The 18,368-nt window shown below is 42.9% G+C and overlaps 2 protein-coding genes and 1 pseudogene across 9 annotated transcripts in view; 2 read left to right on the plus strand and 1 right to left on the minus strand.

Moving 5' to 3' along the window:
* Positions 1 to 1,837: 1,837 nt before the first annotated feature.
* HSPA5 (heat shock protein family A (Hsp70) member 5) lies at positions 1,838 to 6,708 on the minus strand. The gene is made up of 9 exons (XM_028107772.2): positions 6,621 to 6,708; positions 6,320 to 6,539; positions 5,986 to 6,217; positions 5,428 to 5,565; positions 4,970 to 5,082; positions 4,486 to 4,876; positions 4,093 to 4,330; positions 3,604 to 3,771; positions 1,838 to 2,754 (listed from the first exon to the last, which is right to left on the minus strand). The coding sequence occupies exons 2-9, from the start codon at positions 6,439 to 6,441 to the stop codon at positions 2,192 to 2,194; spliced, it is 1,965 nt and encodes a 654-aa protein (XP_027963573.1). The 5' UTR covers positions 6,442 to 6,539; positions 6,621 to 6,708; the 3' UTR covers positions 1,838 to 2,191.
* Positions 6,709 to 7,011: 303 nt separating this feature from the next.
* On the plus strand, positions 7,012 to 13,684 carry LOC114212933 (hypoxanthine-guanine phosphoribosyltransferase pseudogene; annotated as a pseudogene). The gene is made up of 2 exons (XR_003610076.2): positions 7,012 to 7,429; positions 12,423 to 13,684. The product of XR_003610076.2 is annotated as a hypoxanthine-guanine phosphoribosyltransferase pseudogene (transcript).
* Positions 13,685 to 16,955: 3,271 nt separating this feature from the next.
* Positions 16,956 to 18,368, plus strand: part of GAPVD1 (GTPase activating protein and VPS9 domains 1) — a 79,004-nt gene continuing 77,591 nt past the window's right edge. For 4 of the 7 annotated variants that reach the window (XM_028107596.2, XM_028107598.2, XM_028107597.2 and 1 more), the window contains exon 1: positions 16,957 to 17,076. The gene's annotated coding sequence lies outside the window, so the exon portion shown is untranslated. Of the gene's footprint in view, positions 17,077 to 18,368 lie in introns of all 7 variants that reach the window. The other 3 variants (XR_015766888.1, XM_028107599.2, XM_088019051.1) reach the window with 1 other exon arrangement.

Consider the following 18,368-nt stretch of genomic DNA (forward strand, 5'->3'; position numbering starts at 1 on the left):
TTCAAGCCCCACATTGAGTGTAGAGATTACATAAAAATAAAATCTTTAAAAAAAAATTAACACCCAAAATGTTGCAGAATTAGGCTGTATAAATCAGGGAGTGGACATTTACAGGTTGAAGTGTATCTTTCTAGTATTCAGAGCTGCTCTCCAGAAAGAGGTGCAGCCTGTTGGCATTTGGTAGTGAGAGCTATTGGGGACAGGGATGAAGACTGGCCCTTGTCTTTCCCAGCCACCTGCTAACATCACAGCACACAGCACTGCAGGTCATTTTTTTTTTTTTAAAGATTTTATTTATTTATTTGAGAGAGAGAATGAGAGAGAGAGAGCACGAGAGGGAAGAGGGTCAGAGGGAGAAGCAGACTCCCTGCCGAGCAGGGAGCCCGATGCGGGACTCAATGCTGGGACTCCAGGATCATGACCTGAGCTGAAGGCAGTCGCTTAACCAACTGAGCCACCCAGGCGCCCCAACTGCAGGTCATTTTTAAGGTTTGTATTGAACTTGGCCTGAAGACCTTTGGTATTACACTCCAGGCTTGTCCAAATGCTTCTGGGGCACTGCAGCAGGGATCTGGGCCTCAGAGTAAAATAATCATGCCATCAGGTTCCAGTTCTGCCAGTTAGCAAATTAACCTTTCAGCTGATTGCCCACCTATAAAATATTTATCCTTGAGCAGTATTGGATTTCTTATTAGCACCAGAGAGCTTGCCCTTTATTGATCACACAAAATTATTCATTTAGATCATCCCCTCAGGGAGCCAATCCAAGTAATCTTGAACCTCTTTTGATACAAATGACTGCCTTTGATCCACAATTGTAGTAGGGCTCAAAGTAGTTTCAGGGTCACCATCCTAGAACCCCCCCTCCAGACCACTAATGAGAAATGTCAGAGATGGAGGTTCTGACATAGCAGAGGTTTTAAAATACACCTTTATATCCTAAAATTGTGAATTGAATCCAAGTGTATAAAGTTACCATCAGTGATCCATCACTCATAGCAAGTCTTAGAACTCCAGCCACTGCGAAGCATTTAGTAATAAAAAGCCACCAGAAAGTTTAAAAAAAAAAGGGGGGGAAATCAGAAATTTCAAGTATGTTCAAGACAATTCCACCCTTGGGCACTGTAAAATGGCCCTTGCCTAGGTAAGAATGTTTACCTTTCCTGCCCCTTTCTCTTTTTTTAAGATTTATTAATTTGACACGGAGAAAGAGAGGCGGAGTGGGTGTGCCAGCACAAGTAGGGGGAGGGGCAGAGGGAGAGGGAGAAGCAGACTCTGCTGAACAGGGAGCCTGATGTGGGGCTCGATCCCAGGACCTCGATTACAACCCGAGCCAAAGGCAGACGCCCAACTGAGTCACCCAGGCGCCCCTCGTTTTTTTTTATGTTGTGGGGGGGTGTGGGGAAGGGGCAGAGGGACAGGGAGAGTCTCAAGCAGACTCCATGCTCAGCACGGAGCCGATGGGGGGGCTCAATCTCATGACCTGAGATCACAACCTGACCCCAAACCAAGTCAATTGCTTAGCCAACCGCACCACCCAGGTGCCCCTCTCCCCCCCCTTTTTTTAAGATTTGAGAGAGGAGGAAAAGGGGGGGGAAGAGGGGGGTGAGAAACAGAGGGAGATGGACAAGCCGACCCCACAACATGGAGATCATGACCTGGGCAGAAAGCAAGAGTCAGATGCTCAACCAAGTCACCCAGGTGTCCCCCACCCATTTCTTAAACTAGACTGTTAGGCAAGTTTTCTGAAAGTATTAAATAAAAACCCCAACCCCCTCCACACAAGTGAGACTCTAACCTTGAAGCAATGGACTTAATTAGAAGCTTATCACAAAAATTAGACCAGTGTAAATAACAAACATTTATTGGTGTCACTTATGGTAGAAAAAGTTCCTACACCAGATGCGCATGACCCAATTGTTAAATAGAACATTTCCAAGGTGAACACATACCCTAACCCAGCTTTTTTACCCACTTTTTAAGATAGCCAATTCTTCCTTTCCCCCCACCCCAAGACATGTGAGCAACTGCTAATGAAAAGCAGTAAACAGCCACTTGGGCTATAGCATCTTCAACTCCACTCCAAGGTGAAGATTCCAATTACATTCGAGACTTAAGTTCTCTCAATTTTCTCCTAACGAAAGTTCCTGAGTCCAGTATTTACAATATTACAGCGCTAGCAGAGCAATGTCTACAACTCATCTTTGTCTGCTGGTTCCTCATCACCAGTTGGGGGAGGGCCTGCACTTCCATAGAGTTTGCTGATAATTGGCTGAACAATTTCTTCTAGTTCCTTCTTTTTAGCTTTGAAATCTTCAATGTCAGCATCTTGGTGACTTTCTAGCCATTCAATCTTTTCCTCTACGGCTTTTTCCATGGTCTCCTTATCTTCAGAGGAGAGTTTACCTCCCAGCTTTTCTTTATCTCCAATCTGATTCTTTAGAGAATAGGCATAGCTTTCCAATTCGTTTCTGGTATCAATGCGCTCCTTGAGCTTTTTGTCTTCCTCGGCAAACTTCTCAGCATCATTAACCATCCTTTCAATTTCTTCAGGTGTCAGGCGATTTTGGTCATTGGTAATTGTAATCTTATTTTTGTTGCCTGTACCTTTGTCTTCAGCTGTCACTCTAAGAATGCCATTCACATCTATCTCAAAGGTGACTTCAATCTGTGGGACCCCACGGGGAGCAGGAGGAATTCCAGTCAGGTCAAAAGTTCCCAGAAGGTGATTGTCTTTTGTCAGGGGTCGTTCACCTAGAAATTACACCAAAAAAATAACTTGTTAGTTGTTACTGACAACCACTAGTGCATCTGGATCCTTACACTTCAGTCTGCTGGAGCCTACTGTGGCAAGGGCATACTTATCAAGCTAGAAGTGGGTCAGTATTGATCTATAAGGAGTAGCAAGTAGGACTGTGTTAAGTTACTACTAACTTTTAATTGAATTTCTTCTCTACAGCATTATGAACTCTTTTTCTAGGAGCCAGCTCAAAAGTTTTTAAGATTTTTTTTTTTTTTAATTTATTTGACAGAGAAAGTGAGACCAGGAACACAAGCTGGGGGAGTGGCAGGGAGAGGGAGAAGCAGACCCCGCTGAGCAGGGAGCCTGACGTGGGGCTCGATCCCAGGGTCCTGGGATCATGACCTGAGCCGAAGGCAGACGCTTAACGACTGAGCCACCCAGGCGCCCCTCAGAAGTTTTTATTTTTTTAAGATTTTTATTTATTTGAGAGAGAGAGAGAATGAGAGATAGAGAGCACGAGAGGGAAGAGGGTGGGAGGGAGAGGCAGACTCCCTGCCGAGCAGGGAGCCCGATGTGGGACTCGATCCTGGGACTCCAGGATCATGACCCAAGCCGAAGGCAGTCGTTCAACCAACTGAGCCACCCAGGCGCCCCAGAAGTTATTTTTAAAGGCAAAGAGTTCCAGGTAGCTAAGTAAGAACTAGATTTTCAGGTTGACTTTACCAAACTCAACACTAGTCATATTAGGTACCCCGTCTGAAAAGAGGAGATATTTCTAGCCCTTCTCATTTCAAAAGAATACATGAAGAACTCATACTTCTCAAAAACATAGTGTGTCATTCACAAATGTAGGGTATTACCTTCATAGACCTTGATTGTAACGGTTGGTTGGTTATCAGAAGCTGTAGAAAAGATCTGAGACTTCTTGGTGGGCACCACAGTGTTCCTTGGGATTAGTTTGGTCATGACACCTCCCACAGTTTCAATACCAAGTGTAAGGGGACATACATCAAGGAGTACCAGATCACCTGCAAAGGTAAGTTAATTAAGGTTAAATTCTAATTCGAGTCGCAGGAGCACTACCAAGCAGTGTCCCCCTGAACTGTGTCACTTTATCTTCTCCATCTTGCCATTTAATGTGAGGTTCTATGCAAAATCATTTCAGAAGCAGTGAATTAAATATAGCTGCTAATGATCTTGAAACTGAGCCAGATGTTGTCCTCACTTTACCCTTTACTAGCTATGTGACCTTGTTGCTCATGTTCTATTACCTTCTAAAGCAACAGATAATTAGACTCTTCCTATCAAGCTGTTGAAGTACCATGAAAGATGCTGTGACAGTGCCATACCTGTATCTTGATCACCAGAGAGTACACCAGCCTGGACAGCAGCACCATATGCTACAGCCTCATCTGGGTTGATGCCACGGGATGGCTCCTTGCCATTGAAGAACTCTTTAACCAGTTGTTGAATCTTTGGGATTCGAGTAGAGCCACCAACAAGAACAATTTCATCAATATCAGACTTCTTTAAGTCAGAATCCTCCAGTACCTTCTGAACAGGCTTCATGGTAGAACGGAACAGGTCCTAGAACAGGAAACACAATTACTGTGATGATGCCTATTGTGCCTAGACATTGTCTACATATCTAAATGCAGTATCTCAAACACAGAGTCTAACTAGATCTCATTAGCAAAGCAAAAAAAAAAAAAAAAAAAAAAAAAAAAAATCAAGGAACATACCATATTTAGCTCTTCAAATTTGGCCCGGGTCAGAGTCTCAGAGAAGTCTTCTCCTTCATAGAAAGACTCAATTTCAATTCTTGCTTGATGTTGAGAGGACAGAGCCCGTTTGGCTTTTTCTACCTCCCGCCGGAGTTTCTGCACAGCTCTGTTGTCTTTCCTAACATCTTTGCCAGTCTTCTTTTTGTAGAGTTTGATGAAGTGTTCCATGACACGTTGGTCAAAGTCTTCTCCACCCAGATGAGTATCTCCATTAGTAGCCACGACTTCGAAGACACCATTGTCAATGGTGAGAAGAGACACATCGAAAGTTCCACCACCCAGGTCAAACACCAAGATATTCTTCTCCCCTTCCCTCTTATCCAAGCCATAAGCAATAGCAGCTGCTGTACTGTTAAGAGAAGGAGAAAGGAAAAAAAGGCTTAGTTAAGTTTACATTTCCCCCATTTGGCAAATATGCCATACTTCTGAATTCAACACTCACGGCTCATTGATGATCCTCATAACATTCAATCCAGCAATAGTTCCAGCATCTTTGGTTGCCTGGCGTTGGGCATCATTGAAATAGGCTGGTACAGTAACAACTGCATGGGTAACCTAAAAAGATAACAAAAAGTAATTAAGCGTATTTTATCACACGGTTTTAACTCTTATATAAATTGCACTCAAACTATCATTTTAGTTTCCAAGAAACTAGTTTCCAGGTTAGATGTGTATAATACATGTAATTTTATACTCATGGATTTGCAAGCGTTAAGTGGTAACACGTGAAAAGTCCCTAATATTTTGTTGGCCTACAGTAAAACACGCAAGTAATTAAAACCAATATACATGGATGTCATTCAGATTCAAATTATTAAAACAATAACGGCATCTACACAACATAAGAAATCAAAAATAGGAAAAATAAAATTACTTAACATTTTTCTAGAAATATTTTACCTTCTTTCCCAAATAAGCCTCTGCAGTTTCCTTCATTTTGGTGAGAACCATGGCAGAAATTTCTTCAGGAGCAAATGTCTTTGTTTGCCCACCTCCAATATCAACTTGAATGTATGGTTTAGTCTTCTTCTCAACCACCTATTTTAAAGAATGATTACTGTTTTCAGACACAGATGCAGGAACATTTAAAACTTCAAGAGGGCTGTCTGAGTCCCACTTCCCCCTATAGTTTGGTTTACTTTGGTCGCTTGGAACCGCATATTGACTAGAAATACTTAAGGACTATGGGTGCCTTACAAAGACAAGCCTCTGCGGTTTTAATCGGGCTCTTAATCCTAAACGATGTAGAAAGAATAGTTATGTGTGAAATGACTTTGTTCGCCAAGCTTACTTTAAGCGAGTTTTGTAACATACCAAGATTACTCAATACAAGTTATTACAGCTACACCATGGTTGCGTCCTTTTTGTTGTCTCAACAACTTTTCATTAACTTCTTAATCTTAAATACTCCGACCACCACCGCCCACCTCTAACCGGGCGAGGAAAACCCCATCGAACCTTGAAAGGCAAGAACTTGATGTCCTGTTGCACGGACGGGTCGTTCCATGTGCGGCCGATGAGCCGCTTGGCGTCAAAGACCGTGTTCTCAGGGTTGGAGGTGAGCTGGTTCTTGGCTGCATCGCCGATCAGACGCTCCCCTTCAGGAGTGAAGGCCACATAAGACGGCGTGATGCGGTTGCCCTGATCGTTGGCGATGATCTCCACGCGGCCGTTCTTGAACACCCCGACGCTGGCGGAAAAATCACCAAGAACGCAAGGAATCAGCACCGCAATTCTCACAGCAGCCCAGGTGGCCACGCCCCATTCCCCCCTTTCCCCAAACCCCACGTACCAGGAGTAGGTGGTCCCCAGGTCGATGCCGACCACCGTGCCCACGTCCTCCTTCTTGTCCTCCTCCTCGGCCCGCGCCGCGCCGAGCAGCAGCAGCACCGCAGCCACCAGGGACAGCTTCATGTTGCCGACGCTGTAGGCCAGTCGGTCAGCAGGCAGGCAGGACGTCACAGGCAATCCAGCCACGGGCCGCAGCACCCGAGCGCACCGAGCTTACTGATCTGAGGGTACAGGGCCCAGGGTCAGCAGGAGCAGCAGACAAGGCGAAGGGCAGGTCCGGAAAGACAGGCCGCGGCGCTTACCTCTCAGCCTCACAAAAAGCCCCCAAGTCGATGATTCTGTGATGTCCCGGCCAGCGTCGACCGCGCCGTCGCCGAGGCCGCTTATATACCCTCCCCCCAGCCCCGTCGTGGAGGCCACCGATTGGCCCAGGCCCTGCTCGTTGGAGGCCTCTGATTGGTCCAGGCCACCAAGCTGGCCGCCGCCGATTCGAAGCGGCCTCCTCCGCAACTAGCGTCACGGCTACGCCCCCCCTAGCGGACTCATTGGCTGCTGGCCGCACCCGACAGCCACCAATGGGAGGCAACATCCGCCCCAGGCGCAGGCCCCATTGGTTTAGCAGCTGCCTGTCCCTCGTGCGACCTCTCACCCGGAGGCCGTTTCCGCCGGTAAAGGCAGAAGTCCCGCCTCCACGCTGGGCCCTGGGGGCCCCGGGCCAGTGTGGTGTGTGTGATTCCCTCGAGGCGGTGGAATTTGGGTCCTTTGCTTCTCTTTCTGCACTGTCCGCTTGTCCCTCCTCCGTCCTTCATCTCGAAGCGGGAAGCGGCTCTTCCTCCTCCCAGCTTCCAACCCATCCCAGGCGGGCAGGTCTCAGCGTAGATTCTGTGATCACCTCAGAACAAATTTCATTGCCCTTTATAGCGGCTACGGTGCTGGGGTGTCCGAGCCTCAGGGCTTTTTGTTGCTGTCCGGCCCGCAGCCCTCGAGCTGGGGCCTGGCCGGAGCACTGCACGGCCGCGGAGCGTGGGCTCCTAGCCATTCTGTCGGCCCTGCTGTCGCTAGCCAGCTATCTTTGTCTATACCAGGTTTCTCCACATTGCCCTCCCCCACGGTAAGTCACAGACCTGGCCAAAGTAACTACCTCCTCGCCCTGAGTCCCCACCCCAGTGTGGCAACCCTCTCCTGTCTACGGCCATACCACACTGAACGCGCCCGCTCTGGTCTGAAAAGCTTACTAATGCCATCGCTCCCACCTTGGGATGTATCATTTTTCCAGCTTGCCGCCCCTTGCCTTCTCCTCTGCTCATCTTTTTTTTTCTTTGCGGCCCCGGGTTATCATTTGCAGCCTTCCTCGTCCATTATTCTTGATACCTTTGTAACTTCATTCTTCTTGGAAAAGGTCAGATTGTGCTTAAACCCATCTGATAGACAAAGACGTCTTGATACTGCCTTTTGTATAAAAACCTGTAGCAAAAAATAATAGAGACTACTATCTACTTTAGACTTACAATGTGCCAAGCATTGTTCTGTTTCCTATGTCATTCGGTCCTTACAGTTTAATACTTGGCATTTCCCATTCTCCAGATGAGAAAATTGGGACTGAAATATTAAATAACTAGCTTAAAGTCATAGAGCTGGTAAGTGATGGAGTTAGAATTGAAATCCGAGTCAGCTTGGCTCCATAGCCAATGCTCTTAGTTTTTTTTAATTAAGTCATTCAACAAATCTTTTTGGAGGACCTGCTATGGGCCGACCAAAGGTCTGATACAAAATATTTTGAGATGCTTACAAAAAATGCATGGGACATTATCATAGGAACTGATGACTCCAGTATTTTTCCACTAAATGTATATTTGAGGTTCATGGTATTCATAATACCCTGTCCAGATAGCACTGAACCATCTTACAGTTTACTAAGATGTTCAGCCTTGGAGTCAATACTGAAGAATTTTCCTTTCTCCTTCAGTGCTTCTCAAAGTTTATGCTGGTGACTCAGAATTGACTATAGAAGTTGCATCACCCATCTTACAACAGGGCTTGTAATACTGCTGTAATACTGATCCTCTATAGGTTGCATCAGTTCATTATTAAGATAGAAATCACCATCCAGCCACTTTAGAGCTTCGTATCATTTCAAAGAAACTGTGTATATAACATCCATTTCCCTTAAAAACAAAGCTCTCAGTTTCAGCCTTTTCCTTGATTGATGGAGTAATCGTTTTTGCAACTCTCTTTTTCCTAAGATTTAGATAAGTGGTATCTGGCTAACTTCCAAAGAGTATATTGGTGGTTGTAGTATCTTTTTTGAAACCAAGTATATTAGGTGTATATTATTGTATAATCCGAAGTGCGATCTTTTATGGATTGAACAGAAAAGTGCATAGATAAATCTAGGTTCCTGAATGTTAAATGCCAATAATAGTATTGATGCCAAATTATCAATATTTAACTAAGCGCTAGATACTATGCTAAACACTTTATGTGCATTTTCTCTTTTAATTCTTATGAAAGCATTTTTTTTTTTAAACCTTAATTTAGAGCTAAGGAATCTGAAGCCCCGAGAGGTGAAGAAACTTGCCCAGGAGATTACACAGCTGAGGAGATAGGGAGCCAGGATTTGAGCCTTGGCAATTTGACTTTTAATTTCTGTAGTCTAGATTATCATCCTGAGTTTTGGGTTTATAAGATGTATATCTTGTTTAGGGTATAGAGTAGTTACATAGTTTGCAAATATTTTGATAATGAGTGATAGACAAATGTAGATTTTTATCCAGTAATTTAAACCAGCTCGTTTCACTTGTGCTCCTTTGGGTGAGAAAATAGATTTCTTTTTCCCATCTGATCTCAGCTAAGTAGAGTTAGGACTGATTAGGACTGGATGTCATTTAGTTCCTAAATCTTCCTTTTTGAAAGGGAATTACGGGCATAGAACAGGAAGGAAAAGGAAAAGACTTGTGTAATTGACAAATTGAATGTTTAGACCCTGATAATTAAGAATTTTCCACATCCTTTGTTGGGGAGAATACACAGCTAAGAGATAAGGCACATGATCTTGGGAGAAAAACCTACCAGAGCCTCAATTTTTTCATCTATTGAATGTCAGGGATTTCTGTCCTGTTGGTTTTAGTAGGCTTGTTTTCAGGATTAGATAAGGTACTGTGTGGGAGATAAGAAAAGTGGGAAGCTGTAGGATAATAGGAATGCTATAAATCATGTGAATATACTATGAGAAGAAATTTTAGAAGCTCTTCAAGAAAACCATCTCTTGAGAGTCAATTTTCAAGATTTCTTTCAATGGAAAGTAAAGTTTGGTGATTATGTTGAATTTGACGGATTATTGGAAATATTTTTTTAAATGTTCTAATTACTGTCTTCTATTGGCTATGTAGATGTCTTTTGTATTAAGAGACTGGGCCCTTAGAGCCCTGACCCTCCCTTTTCTTAGAGCATTTACTTCAAGAAAACTCTGATTGTAGGGATACCTGGCTGGCTCAGTCAGTAGAGCATGTGGCTCTTGATCCTGGGGTTGTAAGTTTGAGTCCCACATTGGGTGTAGAGATAACTTTAAAAAAATAAAATCTTAAAAAAAAAAAAAGAAAAGAGAGACTGGGCCTTAACCTTTATTAAACAACTGAAGAGTAAAAAGTATCTCCCTGACACCTGAGCCAGGAACAATACTAGGTATAAATCATGTAGCTGTGTGTGTGTGTGTGTGTGTGTGTGTGTGTGTGTGTGTGTGTGTGTGTGTGTGTGTGTGTGTGTGTGTGTGTGTGTGTGTTTTGAAAGTGCAATGTGCTATGCAATTAGTTTTCTTTGTCTTGACTTTTTTTTTAAAGATTTTTTTATAAAAAAATAAAAGATTTTATTTATTTGACAGAGAGAGTGAGCGCAAGTGGGGGAGCTGCAGAGATAGAAGGAGAAGCGGGCTCCTCACTGATCAGAGAGCCTGACGTGGGGCTCGATCCCAGGACCCTGGGATCATGATCTGAGCCGAAGGCAGACCCTTAACGACTGAGCCACACAGGCGCCCCTGTCCTGACTTTTTAAAAGTGAATTTTATAATAGGGAACCTTCCCCACAGACAAATGAAAAGTTACAAGTAGTGCATCTTCTATTCTTTCCTCACCCCCTTCCCCGGTGGAAGGCATTTAGGAGGGCATGCTGTGTCGGATAGTATGATAGAAAAGCCCATGGGGTTTGGAAGCATAAAAACTAGAGTTCTAGTTCTGTCACTAAACTAGCTATGATTTAGGACAAGTCAGTCTCTCTGAATCTGTTTCCTAGCCTGTAAAATACATATAATTTTGCTTCCTCACAAGGCTGTTGTTACGATAAAGGTATTTTATGATTTTTAAAAATATTTTAATTTTTTTTAAGATTTTTACTTATTTGAGAGAGAACACAAGCAGGGGAAAAGGCAGAGGGAGAAGCAGACTCCCCGCTGGGCAGGGAGCCCAACGTGGGGTTTGATCCCAGGACCCCAGGATTGTGACCTGAGTGGAAGGCAGACACTTAACAGACTGAGCCACCCAGGCGCCCCTGTATTTGATTAATTGAAAAGCATTTTAGTTTTGTACAGAAAACGTTTTCATTTTTCTTCTGTTTTAAATTTTCCATTGAAGTAAAATAAGCTACTAATTATATAGAGCTACCTCTATAGAATTTGAGTGATAATATGTATCCTAAATCTCTAAATTTTTAAAATAGGAAATACAGCGGGGCGCCTGGGTGGCTCAGTTGATTAAGGGACTACCTTCGGCTCAGGTCATGATCCCGGAGTTCCAGGATCGAGTCCCGCATCGGGCTCCCTGCTCAGCAGGGAGTCTGCTTCTCCCTCTGACCCTCTTCCCTCTCATGCTCTCTATCTCTCATTCTTTCTCTCAAATAAATAAATAAAATCTTAAAAAAAAAAAAGAAGTACATAAAATAGGAAATATAGGGGCGCCTGCCTGCCAGGCTCAATCAGAGGAGTGTGCAACTCTTGATCTCGGGGTCGTGAGTTTGAGCCCCACGTTAGGTGTAGAGATTACTTAAATAAATAAATGCTTAAAAATAAAATAGGAAATATATGTACATGGTACAAAATCCAAAGGGTACAATATACAATGAAAATAAATCTGCCTGCCACCCTATCCCCAGCCTTATTCCTCTTCACTGGTAAAGATAACCACAGTCACCACTTTCTTGTGTAGCCTAGATAGGTTTTATTCATACTCATATGCAGTGTGTGTATATCCCTATTTTAAAACTGGTGATGGAGCATGCTACATGCATGGTTCTGCTTCCATCCAGTTAGCTATATTTCTTGGAGATTGTCACAAATCCACTGCCTCTTTTTTTTTTTAATGTCAATAGTAGCTACACTTAATCGAATATTTGCTATATGCTGGATGTTTTACATATCTTAAACTTAATTATAAATTGTAATATGAATACAGAACAGTACATAAAATGCAAGTGTACGGTTTAATGAATAATCATAAAATAAAGCCCTAGGTATTCAATATCCAAATCAAGAAAAAGAATGTTGTCAGCACCAAGAAGTCCTCACTTTTCACCCCAGCTGACCCTATATCCCTCTTCCATAAGAAAGTTAACTTTATTGTTACAGTCTTTAGATTTTTACCATTTATCATATTAACTTCTGTCTTAATTACTATAGCTTGATATCCAGTAGAACATGTCCTTCCACCTTCAGGAGTGTGTTTTGCTATTCTTGGTACTTGTATTTCCATATAAATTTTAGAATTAGCTTGTCAAGTTGGCAGAACAAACCTATTATATATTGTTAAATAAGAAAAGTAAGTTACTTAACAGTATGATAATACTATGCCATTATTTTTAAATATGCTTTACAAAGTCTTGAATCTCAATTTCTGTATTCTAGAATTTTTTAAAAATTGCATTAATTTAATATTTAATATTTATCAGGAATGAACAATTTTCTGTTTTGAAATGATAAATTATGTTACTTCAAGATGATGAAACATTATGTAGCTATTAAAATTGTTGATATCTATGTTTTTCAAAGTAAATTGTAAGTATGTTACTTTTTTGTCTACATTTTCTTGTTATTAAAAAAAAAATCCCTGTTTATCTATCAGGAATTTACTGAGTTTGAAAAGCCTTTAAGAACTTAAAACTAAAAGTAATACAGAAGAGAACTGCCCTCCGTCCACGCACCAGCCAGCTCCATTATGGCAACACGAAGCCCCAGCATTGTGATTAGTGATGATGAACCAGGTTATGACCTAGATTTATTTTGTATACCTAATCATTACGCTCAGGATTTGGAAAAGGTGTTCATTCCTCATGGATTAATTATGGACAGGACAGAACGGCTTGCACGAGATGTGATGAAGGAGATGGGAAGCCATCACATTGTAGCCCTCTGTGTGCTCAAGGGGGGCTATAAATTCTTTGCTGACCTGCTGGATTACATTCAAGCAGTGAACAGAAACAGTGATAGATCCATTCTTATGACTGTAGACTTCATCAGACTGAAAAGCTGTAATGACCAGTCCACAAGGGATATAAAAGTAATTGGTGGAGATGATCTCTCAACTTTAACTGGAAAGAATGTCTTGATTGTTGAAGATATAATTGAAACAGGCAAAACAATGCAAACCTTGCTTTCCTTGGTCCAGCAGTATAATCCAAAGATGGTCAAGGTTGCAAGTTTGCTGGTGAAAAGGACTCCTCAAAGTATTGGATACAGACCAGATTTTGTTGGATTTGAAATTCCAGACAAGTTTGTTGTAGGATATGCCCTTGACTATAATGAATATTTCAGGGATTTGAATCATGTTTGTGTCATTAGTGAAACTGGAGAAGCAAAATACAAAGCCCAAGATGAGAGTTCAAGTTGAATTTGGAAACATCTAGAGTCCCATTGAAATCACTAGTAAAATGATCAAATGTTCTAGTTCTGTGGCCAGCTGCTTAGAGGGGCTTCTTGCCTGTACCTTCTAAGAATTTTATCTGTTTGGTATGTTTGTTAGAAATGTCATTTGCTGCATTCCTAAAGTCTTTATTTGCACTATGAGCCTATAGACTATCAGTTCCCTTTGGGTGGATTGTTGTTTCACTTGTGAATGAAAACTCTCTTAAACCACACCACTGTTGAATGAAAATATTGAAATTGTATTTGTAGGAAACATTTAAAGAGAAGATATATTAATTTTTACTTGGCATTTTAATTTTTATATATTCAGGAAAAGACAAGTGATTGAATATTGTTAATTATGCCACTGTGTTTAGAAAAGTAAGAAGCAGTCAGTTTTTGTATCAATGACAGCATTTAAGAGGTATTGTTTTGTTGGATAAACCATGTGTCCTTGAATTATTTTGGTGTTTCAGTATTTTTCTGCTTGTTCAGATTATTTCTGGTGAATCTTTGTCAACAGTTTATTTTAAATACAAATCAATAAATTCCAAAATACTTAAAAAAATAAAAGTAATACAAGAGAACAAAAGAGGTCAGTGAAAGATGTTTAAGATATAACTACATTGGGGTGCTTGGGTGGCTCAGTCAGTTAAGGGTCTGCCTTCAGCTCAGGTCACGATCTCAGGGTCCTGGGATTGAGCCCCACGTCGGGCTCTCCACTTAGTGGCGAGTCGGCTTCTCCCTCTGTGACCTCCCTTGCTTTCACTCTCTCAAGTGAATGAATAAAATCTTAAAAAAAAGATATAATTACATTAAAGTTATTTCATATGTTATAGTCATAGGTTAAAACAAATACAGGTAATGTACCAAAATTTGATTTTGCGTTAACATGACAGCTCTCATCAGTCTGGACATCCCTGATACTGATAGAAAGATAAGGGGTGGTTTTTTGTTTTGCTTGTTTTGTTTTAAGTAGGCTCTACACCTAGTGTGAAGCCCAACACAAGGCTTGAACTCATGACCCTGAGATCAAGACCTAAGCTGAGATCAAGAGTTGAACACTTAACCGAGCCACCAAGACACTCTAGAAGGATAAGGTTTATAGTAGATTTCACTGTGCTGAAGTGCAAGTCGCATAATTTATGACTCTGTTCTATAGGCGTCTTTTTCCTCATTTTCAGTATTCTCAAGTTTTGGGCTTTTATCTGTTGCCCTCAACTGAGCCAATAATTAAAAATTCTTTGGCAAATGTTGCAAAACCATATTGACTGAATTGCTTGGGCCTTGGAAGAATCCCTAGGCAAGTGGGGGGCCCTAAATCCTAAGCTCCATCAGCTTCATAGTAAATCCATCTCTGAGTACTGCTACTATTTCTGAGCCTGCCAGTGGGAGCCAGTGTAAGACAACCTAGGGCCCAGAACATGGAGTAAGGTTATGACTGTAGTCTTGTCCTTTGCTTGCAACTGGGCTGTTCCAAAGGGCAAAAAGCATCTTATAAAGAAATACTATCTGCCACCTGTGTAGAACAGCTTCCATCCATGTGTTACTGAATTTTTTTGTTGTTGTTTACAGATTGCCAGAGCTTTAAAAAATTTTTCCCTTAAAAAATTTTTTAAACTGGGGTGCCTGGGTGGCTCAGTCCTTAAGCGTCTGCCTTTGGCTCAGTTCATGATCCCAGGGTCCTGGGATCGAGCCCTGCATTGCATCGGGCTCCTTGCTCAGCGGGAAGCCTGCTACTCCCTCTCCCACTCCCCCTGCTTGTGTTCCTGCTCTTGCTATCTCTCTTTCTCTGTCAAATAAATAAATAAAATCTTAAAAAAATTTTTTTAAACTATGTTAAAAAATAACATCATTCATTCACGTGTATTTTTTGTTATTCAGAATGTACAGTCAACCTAAATGTCAAAATCGATAGGGGATGCTAAATCAACTATGGTAGGTGATACTATGGATATACTGTGCAAAGTTTCAAAACTGAGGTAGATTTTTATGTATTGATATGGAATGAAGCTCAGGATTTATTTTTAAATGAAAAGAACAGAATGGTATGTACAACGTGATCCTATTTATGTCCCCCCAATCTAGGTAGATACCTATCATTTTTTTTTAAAGATTTTATTTATTTGACAGAGAGAGAGACAGCAAGAGAGGGAACACAAGCAACAAGAGTGGGAGAGGGAGAAGCAGGCTTCCCGCCGAGCAGGGAGCCCGATGTGGGGCTTGATCCCAGGACCCTGGAACCATGACCTGAGCCGAAGGCAGACGCTTAACGACTGAGCCACCCAGGCGCCCCGGTAGATACCTATCATTGACAAGAGTGGCTCCCTTTGGGTGGAATTGGATGGGAATCAAGGGGATTTTTTTTGACTTATTTGTATTGTATACAATTTTTGGGCCAATTTTTAAGGCCAAGAATGAATTTTTGTATTACTTGTTTGAAAGTGAATTTTAGAAAAGAAATGTAGTGAATGTAATGGTTCGGTTAGCTTTTAGCATTGAAATTAAAAAATATATTTTTATTTATTTTTAAGGGTAATACATCAAGGAGAATGACTAAATGGAAAACAGTGTGGGAGCTGATTCACATTTGAAATAGTTGGAAAACTGAATGTTACTTTTTTTTTTTTCCTGGAGACTCCCAGTGTTGGAGGATATAATCGTTGTTTTCAATTTTTTGAAAGGCTGTCAAATGGAAAACATTTTATATTGCTCCAGGCATCAGAACTTCTAGCACTGGAAGGAAGTAAAGGGAAACCGATTTCACCGAAGGCACAACTTTCTAACCTTTAGAGCTGTCCAACAGTGGAGCGGGCTATCTCACTTAAGATAGTGAACTCCCTGAAATTCAAACTGTGGAAATAGAAGTTGGAAGACGGGGGCACCTGGGTGGCTCAGACGGTTAAGCGTCTGCCTTCCGCTGGGGTCGTGATCTCCGGGTCCTGGGATGGAGCCCCATGTCGGGCTCCTGGCTCAGCGGGGAGTCGGCTTCTCTCTCTGCCGCTCCCCCTGCTCCTGCTCGCTCTCTCTCAAATGAATAAAATCTTAAAAAGAAAAAAAAAAAGTTGGAAGACCATCTGGCTGGAATGTACAAGAGAGAATTCCTGCCTGGGCGGGAGTTGGACTAATGACCTTTAAGGCGTCTTCCAATTCTAAAGTTTCTATGACTATTCAGCTCCGTTAACTTGACGTTTGAATGTACCTGAGTTATTTTTGTAAAATAAAATTTTATCAGATAAATCAGTCAAAAAACTGGTCAAATTTACAGTTAAGGAAAAAGATAAAACGAGGACTGGGAAATCAGGTTTAAAATTGAAAATCCAGATACCCCTGAAGGCAACTTGGGAAACTTTTAACAGAGAGGGATGGTGTGTCTGAGCGAGCGCGTGTGTGAGTCGAGTGATGTGTCCCGGGCAACGGACACTTGTTACCGAAGATGCTAATGCTCTAAATCTTACACTTTACACGTACTTGCACAGGAGTGTTTTTCACACCCGGCAGCACCCTACGCGGAAGAGAGGTCGCGCGTCTGCTGAGGAACAATTTTCCGGAAGGCGCTTCGCGATACCGCAGACGCCCACGACCGCTCAAGCCGGTGGCTGACTGGGCTGGCTAAAGCGGAAGGACCGCTCTGGTCGGCCGCGCGAACCACCAGTCCCAGGGGCCCCCGCGGCGCCGCGCACGCGCGATGGCGTGGCGGCAGCGCCGCCGCAGGACGCAGGAAAGCCAGCTAGCGAGTAGTGGCGGCGGCGGCGGCGGCGGCGGTGGCGGCGGCGGCGGCGGTGGCAGTGGCAGTTCGCGGCAAGGGTGACGGCTCTGAGGCCGAGTGGCGGTACGGCGGAGACCTGGGTGCCTTCCTCCGTGTAATCCCGGTGGTGAGTGCGCGTCTCCGGTTATCTCGCGCGAAGTGCGCGGCTCGCTCCCTGGCGGCCGGGCTGGTCTGGCCTAGGGCCGCAGCCTGCGCCTAATGGCCGGGCCACCCAGTCCAGCTGACCCCCGGGCCCTTCCCTCCCGTGTCGGTATAAGTGGGGGTAGGGGGGACACACGGCTAGGCCCAGGGGACAGATGTGGCGGCGCCCGGGGGCCAGGGCGGCCGGGGGCAGACGGGAGGGAGGGACGCGTGGGGGATGGGATGGGAAGGGACCGGAGAACGGCGGGGCGGCTTCGGGTGGGAGCTCCAGGCGAGCGACCTGGCAGGTAGAGAACTGAGCATAGGAGGCGAGAAGGAGATGGACTATCTTCTGAGCGTCGCTGGTTAAGATGTCATGCTTCGGGGACTCTTGACAAGCTGGACTCACGGTCTGGGGGCAGCCCACCTTCGAAAAACACACACACACACAGTATACTTGGCATCTTTCCACTTGTGTTGGATGTCTTGGAAGTGAGGGACTGTTGGTTGCTTCCATCTCCTTTCCTTCAACTTCACCTTTTACTGACTGTCAAATTTTAAATGGGTGCTGGCTAGGCAAACCATAGAAATAAACAGTGTTCTGTGTATAAGTCTGTGGAAAAACAGGCGTGGTGATATGTTCAGTTGAGAGCTAGGCCAAGGGAGGAATCATTGTTTTTATTTTAAAATTTGTGACAGAAGTCAGTTTGAGCACAGCTTTGAACTAGAAAGTATTTTAACCTGGGAATTCACCAGTTGGTGGACAGAATATAGGGGATTTTTGAACTAGAATGGGGATAAAATCACATCTATTTTTATCATCTGGTAACTAATTTATTAGTTCCTTCAATTATGAATGTAGGCAACAAACCACAGTGGAATTAGCAATGCCTGTGACTTTGTCACCAATAAAAATTACAAATATTTTTGTATCATGTTTACAGTTTTTTCAGATATCTCAAAATATCACTTATGCTTATAATTTTTTTGAATTTATGGCATTATTAGACAGATCTTGTTATTTAATGTGATGATAAAACTGCACATATATTACCAAATCACTATATTTAAATAATAATTCCATATAATTGGTTTCTTTCATGATTTCATGTTTAATTATGTGTTTAAAAGCAATCTGAGGGGTGCCTGGTTGGCTACGTTGGTAGTGTGTGTGACTCTTGATCTCAGTGTCATGAGCTCCAGACCCACGTTGGTTGTCGAGATTACAATCAATCAAGAAAATAAAAATAAAAAAATCTATCAGAGAGAGTCCATAGG

The sequence above is a fragment of the Eumetopias jubatus genome, unplaced genomic scaffold (assembly GCF_037043125.1).
Source record: "Eumetopias jubatus isolate StellerSeaLion01/CBP00866 unplaced genomic scaffold, mEumJub1_p1.0 scaffold_15, whole genome shotgun sequence".
Taxonomy (NCBI): domain Eukaryota; kingdom Metazoa; phylum Chordata; class Mammalia; order Carnivora; family Otariidae; genus Eumetopias; species Eumetopias jubatus.

Excerpts from the sequence above, each read along its gene's own strand:
- HSPA5 (XM_028107772.2), bottom strand. The coding sequence starts at position 6,441 with ATGAAGCTGTCCCTGGTGGCTGCGGTGCTGCTGCTGCTCGGCGCGGCG. Across the intron at positions 5,083-5,427 it reads AGGCTTATTTGGGAAAGAAG|GTTACCCATGCAGTTGTTAC; the intron begins GTAAAATATTTC and ends TTATCTTTTTAG. Across the intron at positions 4,331-4,485 it reads AATTTGAAGAGCTAAATATG|GACCTGTTCCGTTCTACCAT; the intron begins GTATGTTCCTTG and ends TTCCTGTTCTAG.